An 18,951-nucleotide genomic window follows, 5' to 3' on the forward strand; every position below is an offset into this window, starting at 1 on the left:
TAAGAGTATGTTCATTGTATTAATTGCATTGCTCCTTGCTTTCAGCACCCTATTTTCAGTATAAATATACCAAAGGATGGCATACTGGTTAGTGAAGCATAAGTATTTTGCATGTACTCAGATTTCAGCCACGGATTTGTATTTGTCCTCATGGATATGCACTCAGATTTCGCTCTATTCAACCTGGCTAATCCACTTGTGCCCACCGGCTGCAGTTTCCACATGGAAACCCTGACAAGAATAGACCTGTCAACAGTTAATTCTGCAAAGCAGATTTCAAAACCACACATGAAAAAATCTGCACGGTGTGAAATATAATGTAGGTTCCCATTAAAAGCAATGGGGCGCTTAGGATTCAGCAAGGAAAATGCCTTGTTAAAAATATGCAGTGTAAAAATACCCTTACATGGAAACAGGGCTGTAGTTATCATCTCCATCCATTACACAATGGAGCTACTGTGAAACAGTTGCCAGGCTGGGGAATGCTGGGTGTCACATCGCCGTCGATAAGATATTAATGGCCTATCCTGGCCATCAACAGTAAATTCCTGGAAAACACCGCAAAGACCCAGCTGTGGGACATCCTGTGGTCAGCTTATCATAGGGGACAGCTTCTAAGAGAAAGTATCCAAGGTGGACTTCCTATTTTTATCACATAAACTGACAAACAAATACTTGAAAAATGCAGGTCACCAAGTACTAGCTAGCAGTACACACCTAGAAGCCAGGAGCAATGGCTTGGCTGTCTGAGTGCACTTTTATAATTTTGGCTGCAGGAAGGTAACCTATAACTCAAGTTGTCACTTTTAAGTAAGACATTAGTCTGGAATTTATGCTTACAGTTATTTGGAATAGAGTCTATCATTAAACAAAGCTGCTACTGCTTACCTTGTAACTGGGAAGTTTCAGCTCGCTGAAAATATTCTGGCTTTTCTCTAGAAGAACCAGCATTACCAGGCATGAAATATTGTGAAGAGGGTCCCTGGCACTAGCGTAATCCTCCAAACAGTGCTAGAGCCATTAAAGGGGTTTTCAAAGACTATAAAATGATGGCTTATCCTAAGGATAAGTCATCAACATCAGATAGGTGGGTGTCCAACTCCCGCATGCCCGTCAGTCCACTAACTGGTGATCCTGTCCATTGTTTTCCAAGCACAGCTCTGCATTTTTTTGTACTGGCTGTCTCTGATGCTGCAACCAGTGGCGTAACTAGAGGTCTATGGGCCCCAGGGCAAACTTTGTATTGGGGCCCCCTACCGCCATTAACCCCCAACCTCATTACCCTGCCCCCACCACTTGCTCTGTATATATATAATTTGGCCCCCACCCAGACTATATATATTTCACTTGGCCCCCACCCAGACTGTATATATTTGATTTGGCCCCAGACTGTATATATTTAATTTGGCCCCCACTCACTCAGACTATATATATTTCATTTTGACCCCTGTATTGGTGGGGACCACCACCAGTCTGATATTGATGGTCTGTTGTAATGTTATGAACCATGATCCAAGAAGAATAATAAAGAAAGGTATTTGGAGGATGAATACACACTGCAGAGGGAAAAGAGAAGTACTTGTAAGTCACTGGGCCCACATACTGTACATATCTGCATAATAAGAGAACCTATGCAAACTTTAATATGGTCAATAATTACGGATAATAGGGTGATTCAATATTAAACATCTCCACATCAGGAATCCTCACCTATCTGAAGAATGGACATCCATGGACCCCATTGTCAATTCCCATCCAGTACATTCAACCTACAACTCAACACAGAGAAAGCTGTTGGAGTAACAGAAAGTGCTAAGTTAAAGGAAATCTGACAGCATGTACAGTATAACCACCATAACCTGTTGCAATAGTCCTATATTGTTTAGGACTATATATGTTTTATTATTCAGTTCACCGGCATTCACCCACAAATATGCTGAAGAGTCTGTTGATAATGCGCAAATGACCTTACATTTCCCCTCTCCCATTCTGCTCTTCACTGTCCTTCTTTATAAATATTAATTTACAGGTGAAACTCGAAAAATTAGAATATCGTGCAAAGTTCATTTATTTCAGTAATGCAACTTAAAAGGTGAAACTAACACATGTGATAGACTCATTACATGCAAAGCGAGATATTTCAAGCCTTTATTTGTTATAATTTAGATGATTATGGCTTACAGCTTATGAAACCCCAAAGTCACAATCACAGGTACCCTTTGCTCAGGGGGTATAAATTAATTAGCTGACTAGAGCGTGACACTGAGCCTAGAATATTGAACCTTTTCACAATATTCTAATTTTAAGTTGCATTAATGCAACTCCTTTTAAAGGGGTTGTCAGAGATCATAATTATTTTTTAAAAACATTTACTCACTATTACTAGCCGAGTCAAGGTTCCCCAGATGTATTTAGGTCGTTTTTACACTGCTGCATGGCTCCTACGGTCCCCAACAGATTGTTGACATAGTTGTTTATCTGTCTGATGACTTCCTGCCACACTGCGCTGTGGGTCCCAGCGCAGCACGGCATCTCCCGCTTTCTACAGTCTAACATCTCGTCCATGCACCCGCCCCCCTCATATCGTCCACTCCTCCATGTATCCGCCCCCTTATAGAAAGCTGCATGACCGTTGACGTCACCGGACTGGAGGGGCGTGGCTTAGCGCTATGTCGGCCAGCCTTGTTACCGCCCCTTCTTCAACTCTGCATAATTACTTAGGCTGCCGGTGATGTCACCGGACTGGAGGGGCGTGGCTTAGCGCTATGTCGGCCAGCCTTGTTACTGCCCCTTCTTCAACTCTGCATAATTATTTAGGCTGCCGGTGACGTCACCGGGCTCCCTGAGCAGCCGGAAGAAGAGGCTGCGATCGCCTGCAAGGGACCCGGTACGTCACCGGGTCTAAGAAAACAATCACTGCCGGCTAATAATTTCATATATGAAAACTGGGCTTCACAAATATCTGTCAAGGGTAGGACATGCATGTATGTAATATGTATGTCACTACAGGGAGTGCAGAATTATTAGGCAAGTTGTATTTTTGAGGATTAATTTTATTATTGAACAACAACCATGTTCTCAATGAACCCAAAAAACTCATTAATATCAAAGCTGAATATTTTTGGAAGTAGTTTTTAGTTTGTTTTTAGTTTTAGCTATTTTAGGGGGATATCTGTGTGTGCAGGTGACTATTACTGTGCATAATTATTAGGCAACTTAACAAAAACAAATATATACCCATTTCAATTATTTATTTTTACCAGTGAAACCAATATAACATCTTAACATTCACAAATATACATTTCTGACATTCAAAAACAAAACAAAAACAAATCAGTGACCAATATAGCCACCTTTCTTTGCAAGGACACTCAAAAGCCTGCCATCCATGGATTCTGTCAGTGTTTTGATCTGTTCACCATCAACATTGCGTGCAGCAGCAACCACAGCCTCCCAGACACTGTTCAGAGAGGTGTACTGTTTTCCCTCCTTGTAAATCTCACATTTGATGATGGACCACAGGTTCTCAATGGGGTTCAGATCAGGTGAACAAGGAGGCCATGTCATTAGATTTTCTTCTTTTATACCCTTTCTTGCCAGCCACGCTGTGGAGTACTTGGACGCGTGTGATGGAGCATTGTCCTGCATGAAAATCATGTTTTTCTTGAAGGATGCAGACTTCTTCCTGTACCACTGCTTGAAGAAGGTGTCTTCCAGAAACTGGCAGTAGGACTGGGAGTTGAGCTTGACTCCATCCTCAACCCGAAAAGGCCCCACAAGCTCATCTTTGATGATACCAGCCCAAACCAGTACTCCACCTCCACCTTGCTGGCGTCTGAGTCGGACTGGAGCTCTCTGCCCTTTACCAATCCAGCCACGGGCCCATCCATCTGGCCCATCAAGACTCACTCTCATTTCATCAGTCCATAAAACCTTAGAAAAATCAGTCTTGAGATATTTCTTGGCCCAGTCTTGACGTTTCAGCTTGTGTGTCTTGTTCAGTGGTGGTCGTCTTTCAGCCTTTCTTACCTTGGCCATGTCTCTGAGTATTGCACACCTTGTGCTTTTGGGCACTCCAGTGATGTTGCAGCTCTGAAATATGGCCAAACTGGTGGCAAGTGGCATCTTGGCAGCTGCACGCTTGACTTTTCTCAGTTCATGGGCAGTTACTTTGCGCCTTCTTTTTTCCACACGCTTCTTGCGACCCTGTTGACTATTTTGAATGAAACGCTTGATTGTCCGATGATCACGCTTCAGAAGCTTTGCAATTTTAAGAGTGCTGCATCCCTCTGCAAGATATCTCACTATTTTTGACTTTTCTGAGCCTGTCAAGTCCTTCTTTTGACCCATTTTGCCAAAGGAAAGGAAGTTGCCTAATAATTATGCACACCTAATATAGGGTGTTGATGTCATTAGACCACACCCCTTCTCATTACAGAGATGCACATCACCTAATATGCTTAATTGGTAGTAGGCTTTCGAGCCTATACAGCTTGGAGTAAGACAACATGCATAAAGAGGATGATGTGGTCAAAATACTCATTTGCCTAATAATTCTGCACTCCCTGTATATAATCTAGAATGAAGAATTAAAATCCGGCCATTACAAATAGTTGCAAGAAAAAGTAAGTGCTCCCTTTGGAATTACCTGGATTTCTGCATTAATTACAAAAAGATGTGGTCTGATTGTTACCTTAGTCACAATTATAGACAAACACAACTAAACTAATAACACACAAACTGTTGTACCAATCAAGTCTTTTATTGAGCAAATTGAGAAAAATTTCCCTTTAGCAGCAATCACTTCCACAGCAAATGTTTCCTATATCTGGCAATAACATTTGCACAACATTGAGGTGGAATTTTGGACCATTTCTCCCTGCAAATTTGCATCACTATTTCTGGTGATTTGAGAGCACAGCCGTCTTCTTGTCACATAATCTTGATAGTGTTAAGGTCATGACTCTGAGTTGACCATACCAAAACACAAACCATTCTTTAGTTGATTTATTTCTGTGCTTTGGGTCACTGTCTTGGTGCATCACCCAACATTTTTTTAGCTTTACTGCTGTCCTTACATTCTCTTGTAAAATCTTCACCTTAGAATTAATTGCTCCATCACTGATCGCAAAGTATCCAGGCTCTGAGGCAGCAAAGTAGCTTCAAATCATGTTTTCTCCATGATGCTTCACAGTTGGGATCTTATGAGTGCGGGACAATAGCCCAGCGGGCGGCCCGACATGCACAGTATCATTGTAATCTATGATGCTGTGTACTCCCATGCGCACGATCAATGCTTCTTTGGGACATATGGCTCGCTCACGGACCGTATGTCTCGGAGGGCATACGGTTGTGTGGAAGAGGCCTAAGCTTGATAGCTTTTTCTCCTTGCACTGTGAATGTTACTGTGCTTAATAAAAGACATGAACATTGCAACTGCTAGTGCGTTATTAGTTTTGTTGTGCTTGCCTGTAATGGTGATTTAGATACCAATCTGACCAAATTTTATCGGTAATCAATGCAGAAATCCAGTTGATTCCAAAGGATTCATTTACTGTTTGTTTTACTGTATAAATGACACTGTCCATGCTAATAGTAGTGTGTCTTACAATTATGGTTATTGCAGAATAGAGAATAGAGAAGTTTATGATATCTATTTGCTATAATTATATTCTATGTATCTTTGGATATGATAGGATCCAGCCCACTTATAAACTCAGTATACAAGCACCAGAAGGTCAGGCTAAAATTGAACCTTGAAATGTAAGTAAGTAGAAGCTGGGCATCATGTTGCTCAAAAGGTGGTATTAGAGGGGTTCCCGGAGTAGAATTTTGATGACCTATCCTCAGAATAGTAGAGAAAAAAACAGTCCTCAGAATAGGTCATCAATATCAGATTGTAGGATCTAATTCCCGGCAATCCACCAGTCAGTTGTTTGAAAAGTAAGTGGCAATTCGGTGTGCATTGTGGCCTCGTCCTAGGCCAGTAACGTCACATTCATCAATCGCATGGCTTATGTGCAGCTCAGTCCTATTCAAGTACATGGGCCTGGGCTGTAATACCAAGTATAGCCACTATACAATGTACAGCACTGTATTGGTAACCTGTAAGGAGGCTGCAGCACTCACTAGAGCACCACAGCCTCTTCAAAAAGCTGACTGGAGTGCTGGGAATTTTAAGAACACAAGACATAACTTTTTAAAGGGCGTTCTACATGATGAAGAGTCACAATGCTATATATACAGTGGATAGAAAAAGTCTACACACCCCTGTTAAAATGTCAGGTTTCTGTGATGTAAAAATATGAGACAAAGATAAATCATTTCAGAACTTTTTCCACCTTTAATGTGACCTATAAACTGTACCACTCAATTGAAAAACAAACTGAAATATTTTAGGTGGAGGGAAGAAAACTAAAATAACTAAAATAATGTGGTTGCATAAGTGTGCACACCCTCTTATAACTGGGGATGTAGCTGTGTTCAGAATTAAGCAATCACATTCAAAATCATGTTAAATAGGAGTCAGCATACACCTGCCATCATTTAAAGTGCCTCTGATAAACCCCAAATAAAGTTCAGCTGCTCTAGTTGGTCTTTCCTGAAATTTTCTTAGTCACATCCTACAGCAAAAGCCATGGTCCACAGAGAGCTTCCAAAGCATCAGAGGGATCTCATTGTTAAAAGATATCAGTCAGGAGAAGGGTACAAAAGAATTTCCAAGGCATTAGATATACCATGGAACACAGTGAAGACAGTCTTCATCAAGTGGAGAAAATATGGCACAACAGTGACATTACCAAGAACTGGACGTCCCTCCAAAATTGATGAAAAGAGAAGAAGAAAAATGGTCTGGGAGGCTACCAAGAGGCCTACAGCAACATTAAAGGAGCTGCAGGAATATCTGGCAAGTACTGGCTGTGTGGTACATGTGACAACAATCTCCTGTATTCTTCATATGTCTGGGCTATGGGGTAGAGTGGCAAGACGAAAGCCTTTTCTTACGAAGAAAAACATCCAAGCCAGGCTACATTTTGCAAAAACACATCTGAAGTCTCCCAAAAGCATGTGGGAAAAGGCAATCTGACAGATTTGGAGTGTTTTTGCATAGAAGAGTGAGCAAATCTTGCCAAGTCAAAATGTGCCATGCTGATAGACTCAAAAAGACTGAGTGCTGTAATAAAATCAAAAGGTACTTCAACAAAGTATTAGTTTAAGGGTGTGTACACTTATGCAACCATATTATTTAATTTTTATCTTTTTTTCTTCTCTCTACCTAAAAGATTTCAGTTTGTTTTTCAATTGAGTGGAACAGTTTATAGGTCACATTAAAGGTGTGGAAAAAGTTCTGAAATGATTTATCTTGTCTCATTTTTTTACATCACAGAAACCTGACATTTTAACAGGGGTGTGTAGACTTTTTATATCCACTGTATATACCATATATTTCGCTCTATAAGATGCACTCTTCCCCCCCATCCCCACAACTGGGGTGGAAAAGTCCCAGCGTATTATGGGGAAAATACTAATGAGCACTTCCATGGAGGCCCTGTACTCACAGCTTCCTGGTCCTCGGCCGCTCGCTGTGCTGTGACTGCACACAGTGTGAGGATGTTGGTCTGTGTCAATTCACAGTGCAGCAGGAAGAAGAAGAGTGCCTGGTGTGAGGAGCAGCGGTGACGGCCGAGCAGGAGAGGTAAGTTGATTTTTTTTAAATCTGATCTGAGCATGGGGATCATTCATATGGAGGTCTGATCTGAGGTCATATTGGGGAACTTATGGAGGTCTGATTTTGGGTCATTTATGTGGAGGTCTGATCTGAGGCCTGATTGGTGAACTTATGGAGGTCTGATTGGGGGTCATTCACATGGAGGTCTGATTTGAGGTCTGAATAGGGGATTTATGGAGATCTGATAGGAGGTCATTCACATAGAAGTGATCTGAGGTCTGATTGGGGGATGTATTGAAGTCTGATCTGAGGTCTGAATATGGGTTATTCACATGGAGGTCTGATTGGGGTCTTATTGAGTTCTAATCTGAGGTCTGATTGGGGGTCATTCACATAGAGGTCTGATCTGAGGTCTGATTGGGGGACTCATGGATGTCTAATTGGGGGTCATTTACATGGAGGTCTGATCTGAGGTCTGATTGGGGGACATATTGAAGTCTGATCTGAGGTCTGAATACGAGTTATTCACATGGAGGTCTGATTGGGGGACCTATTAAGTTCTGATCTGAGGGCTGATTGGGGGTCATTCACATGGAGGTCTGATCTGAGGTCTAATTGGGGGACTTATTGAGGTCTAATCTGAGTTCTGATTGGGGGTTATTCACATGGAGGTCTGATCTGAGGCATGATTGGGGAACTTATTAACATTAGGGGTCTGTTCTGAGGTCTGATTAACATTGAGTGGCGTCTTATAGGGCGAAATACTACATGTGTATGTGTGTGTGTGTGTGTGTGTATATATATACTGTATATATACAAAAAAGGTGTAACAAAAGACATACAGAAGTAAATCTGATATTGATGACATATCTTGAGGAGAGTTCATCAGTATTCTAGAGTAAGAAAATGTATTAATTATACAATGTAGATTCAGAATACAGTGATTGTTTAGTATATTGGTAGTCTGCCCCAGGATTACATGTGTCTAGTTTGCTCAGTTGCCAGAAATATCAGATCCTTTTCTATACGTTTCTGGTGCAATATGATTTATTGATTCTCTTATATTTCTTCGGCACTGTTTGCATTTCAAGGGGATCAGATGTAAAGCTACTAAAAATTATCTTGCTGCTCCACTGTACTGTAGATATGGCACTATACAATTCTTTCAGGAAAATATCAACAATTATATGACTCGATGTATTGTGGTATATTAAACAAATTAGGTAAAGAATTTACATGTGGATTTGAATGAGCTGCAGAAAGATTTATTGTCTTTGTTACGCTTATTAATATATACACAGACAATATTTTTTATACCTTGAGAAAGTACTGAGGGGAATATTTAATTGCTCTCCTCTGCAGATTCCATATCTTCTCCTTAACAACTCCCCTCCGGAGTCAAGGCCAAGAATGCACCCGGTTGTGTTTGGGGAAAGCATAGAAGTAAATCCAGAGCCAGTCCAGGAAATCAGGTAAATTACAGTTTATAATTTCTTCTTAGTTCTTAATAGCAGCACAGAGCATTTTATTCCCTTCATCAGTGTTATAATCACCCTCGCTGGAGTTCACATGATGTGTGTGTGTAACTGGAGTTCACAATGCAGAAACACTTGATCTAACTAAATTATTTATATTCCCCAATAGCACCTCAATACTGCCACCACTAAGGTTTGTTTCAAGACTTCACACTCTTATAGAAAACCTTCCGTTAACTCCCTCTTATCTCCACATAATCCCAGTTAGTTACTTAAAAGGGTATTTCCATTACAGACAATGGGGGCATGTCCCACCCCCGAGAACGGAGCAGGGAGAGTGGTGGCTGGAGGACCCTGGGTTTCCCAGGGTCCAGCCACCGCCAAGCGCTCTCCCCATACAAGCGAATGGGAGCGCTCCGCGCTTGCGCTGCCACCGCTCCCATTTATCTCTATGGGGGCCGATGGAAATAACCGAGCCAGCGCTCGGCTATTTTCGGCGGCCCCATAGAAATGGAGGGTGGATGCCATTCACACAGTCACATAACCCTTATTATCCAATAGAAACTTGCAGGCCATTCAGTCTTGACATATACAGTTACACCAGGTTTCCATAACAAGGGGGCGGACCACTGTGAGAGGGTCACTGTTAAGAGGATGGACTGCTGTGGAGATCAGTGTTAGAGGGTAGGGCCCTGTGGAGGTCACTGTTAAGGGGTAGATCGCTGTGGAGGGTCACGGTAAAGGGAGCGGGGTACTGTGGAAGTCAATGTTAGGAGGGTGAGGTGCTTTAGAGGTCACTGTTAAGTGGGAGAGCTCTGTGAAGTACACTGTTAAGGGGGTGGGCCACTGTGCAGGTAACTGTTTAGGTGGCGGTGCGCTGTAGAGGTTACTTTCACGGGGCCGGGGCATTGTGGGGTGACTGTTAAGGGGGCAGGCCACTGTGGAGGTCACTTTTAAGGGGCGGGCCACTGTGTAGGTCAGTGTAAAGGGTGCTGGGCACTGTTGAGGTCACAGTTGAGGGGGCAGAGTTCTGTTGAGGTCATTGTTAAGGAGATGAGCTGCTGTGGAGGTCACTGTTATGAGACGGTGTACTTTGGAGGTCACTGGGGCGAGGTGCTGGAGATGTCATTAAGGGGGCGGGCCTCTGTTGAGGTCACTGTTAAGTGTGTGGGCTGCTGTGAAGGTCAAAGTTAAGGGGGTGGGCTGCTGTGGAGGTCAATTTTAAGGGCAGGGTGCTGTGGAGGTCAGTGTTAAGGGGATAGGGCCGCTGTGGAGAACACTCTTATGGGAGCGGGGGGCTGTGAAGGTCACAATTATTGGGGTGGGGCACTGTGGGGGTCACTGTTGAAGGGGTAGGCTGCTGTGGAGGTCAAATTTAAGGGGGTGAAATGCAGTGGAGGTCAAATTTAAGGAGGTGGAATGCTGTGGAGGTCACTATTAAGGGTGGTACTGTGGAGGTCACTGTTATGGGGAACACTGTGGAAATCTTTTAACATCACACACAAATATTAAATGAAATAGTGGAAATATACCTGTGTGAAGCCGAGTCATCCAGCTAGTGTATATATCTAAAAATGTATTTTTGTCTGTCTGTTGTCTTTCTGTTCTTTATGCGCGGCCAAATGACTAGACTGGTCTGCACCAAATTTGGCACATCGGTACATCACGTGTTTCGGGGAAGGTTTAGACCTGGTCTCAGCTCTCTAGAACTTAAAATTTGTCATCCATAGCACCTCGCCCCATAACAGTGACCTCCACAGCACCGCACCTCCTTAACAGTTACCTCCAACAGTAAAGAAAAATGTGACTGTGTGAATGGCAGTTAGGAATGTGAATGAAGCTGCAAGCTCCTATTAAATACATTGGAGCTTGCAGCTACATTCTAACTGCCATTCACACAGTCACATTTTTCTTTACTGTTGGAGGTAACTGTTAAGGAGGTGTGGTGCTGTGGAGGTCACTGTTATGGGGCGAGGTGCTATGGATGTAAAATTTTAAGGAGGCAGGGTGTTGTGAATGTCTCATATTAGGGGGACTGGGTGCTGTGGAGGTCTTATATTAAGGGGATGCGGTGCAGTGGGGGGGGTCACTATTAAAGGCGAGGGGCCCTGTGCAGGTCAATGTTAAGAGGGTGGGATGCTGTGCAGGGCACTGTGAGGGGTTACTGTTAAGAGGGCGGGCAACTATGGAAGTCACTGTTAAGGGGTGGGCTGCTGTGGGGGGTTCAATTATAAGGGGGCAGGCTGCTGTGAAGGTCAGTGTTAAGGGGGCAGGGCCCTGTGTAGGTCACTGTTATGGGGTAGATCGCTGTGATGGGTCACTGAAAAGGGTGCAGGCCACTGTGGAGGTCGCAGTTAAGGTGGAGGGGTACTGTGGAGCTCAATGTTAAGGGGGTGAGCCACTGTAGAGATCACTTTTAAGGGGATGGCCACTGTATAGATTAGTGTAAAGGGGGCAGGGCACTGTGGAGGTCACAGTTATGGGGGCGGGGTTCTGTGGAGGTCACTGTTAAGGGGGCGTGGTGCTGTGGATGTCATTGTTAAGGGGGTGGGCTGCTGTAAAGGTCAAAGTTAACGGGGTGGGCTGCTGTGGAGGTCAATATTATGGGGCAGGGTGCTGTGGAGGTTTAGTGTTAAGGGGACAGGCCGCTGTGGAGAACACTTCTATGGGGGCAGGGGGCTGCGAAGGTCACAGTTAACGGTGTGGGGCACTGTGGAGGTCACTGTTAAAGGGGTGTACAGCTGTCGACGTCACTATTAAGGGAAGGGGTGCTGTAGAGGTCACTGTTATGGGAAACACTGTCGATATCTTTTAACCTCACACACAAACAATAAATGAAATAGTCAAAATATACCCATGCAAAGTCGGGTCATCCTGCTTATATATATATATATATATATATATATATACTGTATATATCCACATCGCGTGGATCAAAACATCCAGCGACGAAGGGAGGGAGAGGGGGGGAAGCCAATAGTAGGCCATTATTATTGCATTGTACTTATTTTGAGCTAAAAATCTTTTTTCAATTTGTCTTTATTAAAAAATGTTGATCCCTTTTCTCTGTACAGCCTTGTGATTCTCTATTAGCAGGCTCTTTATTTATACTCTTTCCGTCAGACAGCTTAGCTTTTTATCTCTGATGTCCTAAACACTCATTATAGCTCAATTCTTAAGTTAAATATGTGGCTTAAAGTGGCTATAATAAGTATTTATGACCTTTTAGTAATTTAGAGATAATGGTTATTAGTTGACTGTCACAAAGTGAAAGTACGATTCATACAGCTAGACAGGTAACCCTTTGTGACAGAACAGCTAAATATTTTTAATAAAGACCATTTGAAAAATGTTTTGTTAGCCCAAAATAAGTAAAATGCAATCATTAAAAAAAATTGCCCTTGAAGGTGTACATAGCTTTTAGAAGGCCTGTTAGTGTTAAAGGGTTATGCACGTTGTTAGAAATTATACCCTATCCACGGGATAGGAGAAAACTATTAGATCGGTGGGGGTCCTACCGCTGAGACCCCTATAGATCATGAGAATGGGTGCCCCGTATCCTCTGCAGCCCCCTGAAACGAATAGAGCAGCCAGTCAGGCATCCATACGGCCCCTCTATTCATCTCTATGGGAATTCCAGAGATAGCCAAGCGCTGTACTCGGTTATCTCTAGAACTGAATAGAGTGGCAACATGCATGTGCCACCGGCCATTCCGTTCATTTCAGGGGGACTTCAGGAGATACGGGGCCCCTGTTCTTATTATCTGTTGGGGTCTCAGTGGTAGGACCCCCACAGACCTGATAGTTATGCCCTATCCTGTGGATGGGGATAACTACTAATAAACGGAATACCCCATTAAAGCTTGTTTACAGTCATTGTTAGGAAAAGCAAGGTGATGCAAATTTCAAAACTTTATAAATACCCAGACTCCTCTATGGCAAGTTTCACACTAGTATTTACCATCTCCAGCATCCTGTTGCGGCAGGGAGCAGCCTGCTGGAGATGTCTGGATCTGGCAGTGCCGGACACTACCTGACACCCGCCAACATCATTGACTATAAATTTAGACATTTTGCAGTTTTATTCCACTATGTCCAATTTAGAAGTGGGGAGAAAGTGGCCATGGCTGATGAAAGCTAGATTTATTGCCTGAGGTGTTTTAAAAAGTCTCAAAAATAGTCTCATTTTTTCTCCAGTAAAGGAGTGGTGTAGAAAGTGGAGTAACATCTCAAGATAGAAGTGGTAGACTTAAGTGCTATGTACTATGTAAAAATAGTTTTTCATTTGATCTTTAAAGGGGTTCTCCAGGAATTAAGAAAATGAAAATACTTAAATATTGTGTTATTATAAATATATTCCCAAATACATTTCATTAGTTATAATGGCTCATTTTGTCTGAAGAGCAATCATTAGGAGAAATAAAATGGCCACCATCCTATTGGTACACACAAAACCTGTCCTAATCAACCAACAGCAGGACAAGTTACTTCACAACACTGAGATAAATTGCTGCCTCATCCTCCTCTCTGCTCTGCTTGTCAGGAATCATGATCCTGAATACAGCAGATAAGATCTTCAGCTGAATTTCTGTAGGAATGAAGTTCATGAGGAGACATGAAGTACAGAGAGGAGGGTGGAGGTGTGGATAATGAGCAGTAGCATTTGTATGCAGTCTCCATTACCACAGTCTTTCCATCCTCTCTGTATTTTATTTTTTTTATTCCCAGAGAACCCCTTTAACTATTTGTCTAGCTGTGTGAATCTTACTTTAACTTTCACTTTGGGCTACATCTAATAAACCTTATCACTAAATTACTAAAAGGTTATAAACACTTTTTAAGTCACATTCTTATCAGTGAGATAATAATTGAGCTATAATGAGCGTTTAAAGGGTCAGAGGTAAGGAACCGTCAGCTGAGCTGACGGAACACAGTCAAAATACAGAGCTTGCTGTTAGGCTGCACAGAAAAAGAGGTTCAACATTTTTAAGAAAGGCCAATTGAAAAAATTATTTTTACCTCAAAATTAGTACAATACAATAGTAAATAAAATGCCCCCAAAGGTGTACATAACCTTTAAAGATACACCAGCTCATTGAACATTGTGTGAGATTTTGAAATACGTTTGGGCCAAATTATGGTATTTGGCCCAAATTTTGACAATGTAGACTCCTGCAAAATTGATTTCAAAACATTCCTCAAATAATAAATTCCCTCCCACTATATGTTCTCACAATGAACAAGAAAAGGCACGTGGGTGGTGCTGTCTTTGCACACTTCATTATTTATGAGCAGGGACACATTTCTTCCTCATGTAGTTTTGACCATGTTATTAGGGGTGCACCGAAATGAAAATTCTGGTCCGAAACCGAAACCGAAAATTCAGGATGCCCTTGACCGAAAACCGAAACCGAAACTGCCTTTTTGCCCAAATACTTTTAAAATACATTTTTTTTAATGATTGGCACTGTTATGGAGAGGGGGATCTGTGGGTGGCGCTGTTATGGAGAGAGGGATCTGTGGTGGCGCTGTTATGGAGAGGGGGATCTGTGGGTGGCGCTGTTATGGAGAGGGGGATCTGTGGGTGGCGCTGTTATGGAGAGGGGGATCTGTGGGTGGCGCTGTTATGGAGAGGGGGATCTGTGGGTGGCGCTGTTATGGAGAGGGGGATCTGTGGGTGGCGCTGTTATGGAGAGGGGGATCTGTGGGTGGCGCTGTTATGGAGAGGGGGATCTGTGGGTGGCGCTGTTATGGAGAGGGGGATCTGTGGGTGGTGCTGTTATGGAGAGGGGGATCTGTGGGTGGCGCTGTTATGGAGAGGGGGATCTGTGGGTGGCTCTGTTATAAAGGGGGGGGATATGTGCACTGTTATGGGCATAACAGTGCACAGATCCCTTTCCCCAAAACAGTGCACAGATCCCTTTCCCCATAACAGTGCACAGATCCCCCCCTCCCCATAACAGTGCACAGATCCCCCCTCCCCATAGCAGTGCCATAGACCGATCCCCCTACCCATAACAGCCCCGGCCCTGCTGCTCACAGCATCACTCACTGCATCTTTATTTTACCTTACAATCGTGACGCTCCAGTAAGAACTCTGCAGGCAGAGCGGAGGGCGGCGTAACGTCACTTACTCACGTGACGCACCTGCTCCGCCCACTTTATGAATGAAGGAGGCGGAGCAGGCGCGTCACGTGAGTAAGTGACGTTACGCCGCCCTCCGCTCTGCCTGCAGAGTTCTTACTGGAGCGTCACGATTGTAAGGTAAAATAAAGATGCAGTAAACCGCCCGCCCGGCGCCCGCCCGCAGATGGTGGGTGACAAATCCCACACCCCATATTTTCGGCCGATATGTAACAATATCGGCCGAAATGGATTAGGTACATTTCCGGCCAATATTTTCGGCTGCCGGAATTTCGGTGCACCCCTAGTTATAATCAATACTTATATATGCCAGATTTTTTTCAGGCTTGTTGAAAATTTAAATGTTACTTGTACATTGTTTTATCATATTCAAATTTCTATTTCCAGGTGCAATTCAGAAATAAAATATGATTCAGAGAAGCACTTTCGAGATCATGTGTTTTATGCCCCAATTCCAACTGTCACCTCTTTCAGTGAAACAATTATCTCCACCCCAAACTGCACGTGGAGAAATTATAAATCTCAGCTACTTTTTGAGCCACGCAACAAGCCTCTGAGGTTTCAGAGCACAACCATCATCTATCCAAAACATGCCAAGAACATTTACAGAACAACGCTCAACTACAACTGCGGGGGGCCAAAAAAATGGTTTGCCTCCAGTGTACATCTGGAACTGTGTGAGGAAACAAGCCCTTGTATTATATACACTGATGATTTGTAATCCAGAAACAGGTTTATCACCATCTCTTTAAAGAGCCTACATCGTAACATTGCGAACATCGAAGAGAGGCTCTACAGTCTGCATTGGAAATTCTTAGAACTTTTCTGACTATGAGTAAAACCGAAGACTTAGACGCTGGAACTGGGTTAACCAGTATGAATCTTATTGATAATTTCTTGTATTTTTTCCGTTTTTTCATGTTTTTAGGTCATATGTGAAATCATAAAGAATTTGACTCTAATCAGAAGAATTTGTTGAAAGGGTGGATTGAGATTTATTGTTAAGTCTTGAATGGATTCCGAAGTTCCTTTGACTTTCATGCAGTGTGTGATCATCTAACAATCCCTGCAATGACCCGGGGTGAAACTAGGGAAATAATCCCTCAACAGAAAAAGTGCTCAAAGTTCTATAAACTTTTTTGGGGATACAATGTGTACAAGAGAAGCAGGTCGGGTGGTCAGCTCTTATACAGAGGGATCTGTGCAATGGGTGGCTTGGCAATTTATCAGCTACCGAAACTATTAAGAAGTTGGAAACATTTTAAAACTTTTGCAAGTTAGTTAGAGATTAGAAAGGTTGATTTTGGGAAGGAATGGCATGACATTTTCAAGGATAATTTCCTCTACCACTAGTTGAGGAACCAGTACATTTTACCTAATAATACTCTAGATAATATGTTGATGGAGAACTGTGTTTGAGACAATAACTTAACACATTCATTTAAAGGGGAATATATCAGTGGCCTGAACACTGACCCAGGGCAAATATACCGTAAATTGACTCTTTGATTAAGTAGTCGAAAAGATGTACTTTCCTAATAAAACATGTAAATTGCCACCGTTTATCACCATGTAATTTTTAGATGCAATATTCTATGCAAATTAATTTCTTAATCTATCTGTATAGAAGTGGGAACTCACACTAGGGGAAGATATAGACCACAGATAATTAATAATAAAATGGTTATAGAGGGACATTGGAGCTCTTTATGAAACTGCTTTTAATATATTTTAAGAAATTAATCATCACAAAATTGTGGTCCTATGTAGATAATAAGGGGATTTAAGGGCAGATATTCACTTAAGGAAGAGTCTTATTTGTTGGTTTGTTTGGCTTCATTTGTTCTGTTTTACATTCCAGTGTGAAAGAGTCCTATAGTTTTGTACATGTGAGGATTTGTATGTACATTGGGTATTTATTTGTTCCTCAGATTGGACATGAGCTCTCAAATAGCTTGATGATTTCTGATCTACAGCTATTAAAAACTGTTGGAATTCTACATAACATATTTTTGAGGTGTATTCTCCTATTGTCTATAATTGTGGATAATTGCTGTCTGTGTTCTCAAAGTTTGTATTGTGGAATGGTTATTCATGACATGTACAGTATGTTAATAAGTACCACCAGGCAATTCCAAGAAGTGGACAATACATGACTGGTGTACAGAAGATGGTACTTTTCAGAATGACTTTTGAATTGTAAATGGATGAAATGACCTTTTAAAGTAAAATGTAACAGTAACATCATTGAGTGTTAATGAATAATAAACTTTTTTGTTTTTACATACACAAATCAAAAAAAATATATTTTTTTAAATGACCATTTTATAATAGGGAACACAATAGGGAAGATTTATGAATATTGGTGCATTCGTGTACCAGTCTCTGCCCCTGTGAAGCGTGCTCAATGTTGGTGAACCTGACATAGACTTAAAAGGACTTAACACTTTGATCAAAGGGACATTTGATGCATCATTAAAGCCCCGGCCACTTTTTACCTGACTTATTTGTATGTGTGGCACAGGGGATTCATAAATTAGATGTTCGGCCAAAATGTGTGATTTTTTTCAATACATTTGTGCTAAAAATACATTTTTAAACCTTGCCCTTCTGTATGTTTTTAAAATTTAACCAGTTGAAAACACAATGATGTACATACAATTATTACGTTTCTGCAACATGGCTTCTATCAGTGTGTTACTAATTTATATGTTTGCAAAGTGAATTTCCAATGATATGTATAACCACCAATATATTTATTGCATATTCATTTGTTTCCTTCTTGTTATTTAGTTATTAATAGTCTAACACAGATAGAATTTGGGATTGCTGCTGTCTTAGTGAATTATTAGTTACTTCTGGTTTCTCCTGCCCTACAAATTATACATGTTAAGGATGCCACAGTAGAGATGAGCGAGATTCATACAAATCGATTTGTTCATCAACAAGATTTCTTCACCTGCGAGGTGTTCTCTTTGCTGGTTTGATTGACAGGGCTGGACATCTCGCCTGGTCCTGACAATCTCGTGCTTGTGCTACTGTTCCAAGTAGCACACAAGTGCATAGTCTGGGATTCTGCTACCAGAGCAGTGACTGTGCATGCGCCACTACACTCCTGGGTAGTAGTCGCTGCTCCAGAAGTGGAATCAGAGCCTCTGCGCTTGCACCGCTACTTGGAGCGGCAACCCAAGCACAAGATTGACAGGGCCGTGTTAATCAAGCGGCAGGGGGATTCTTCATCAGTGGAGACAGCTACTCACAGGAGAAGAAATCTTTTTGATGAAAGAATTGATTTGTACTGTATGCCACAGTTCATTTTTTGACAATTACCAACACATTTTAGAATCTGAGCACAATAAACACATTTTAATGTTGAAATGATAATATTTTGCAAGATCACGAAGTGTGTAGAAAAAACAGCAGATCTACATATACTTTCAATGTATATTATTAAACAAATGGCTAGAGCAGGGAGGCGCAACGGCATGACGTGAGAAGACGTGTGTGCGGCGGTCCTCCCCCCTCCCGTGGTGCCGGCTCCGGCTCCCGCTCTCGCTGCTACCTGGGCGATGACGCCGACATGACCCGACATGGTGAACAACTCGTCCCCTGGCTGAGGGTCTGAAGCTGAAGATTTACCTGATCGCTGTGTCTGCTGGTCCG

General features: G+C 42.3%; 1 protein-coding gene across 2 annotated transcripts in view; it reads left to right on the top strand.

Annotated features, from left to right (window-relative positions):
* Positions 1-18,058, top strand: part of RFLNA (refilin A) — a 65,279-nt gene extending 47,221 nt beyond the window's left edge. For both annotated transcript variants that reach the window (XM_040416219.1, XM_040416220.1), the window contains exons 3-4: positions 9,032-9,141; positions 15,676-18,058. In XM_040416219.1, coding sequence (XP_040272153.1) covers positions 9,032-9,141; positions 15,676-16,009 — 444 coding nt within the window. In that variant the 3' untranslated portion in view covers positions 16,010-18,058. The remainder of the gene's footprint in view (positions 1-9,031; positions 9,142-15,675) is intronic.
* Positions 18,059-18,951: the final 893 nt, after the last annotated feature.

This window comes from Bufo bufo, chromosome 2, assembly GCF_905171765.1.
Source record: "Bufo bufo chromosome 2, aBufBuf1.1, whole genome shotgun sequence".
Lineage (NCBI taxonomy): Eukaryota > Metazoa > Chordata > Amphibia > Anura > Bufonidae > Bufo > Bufo bufo.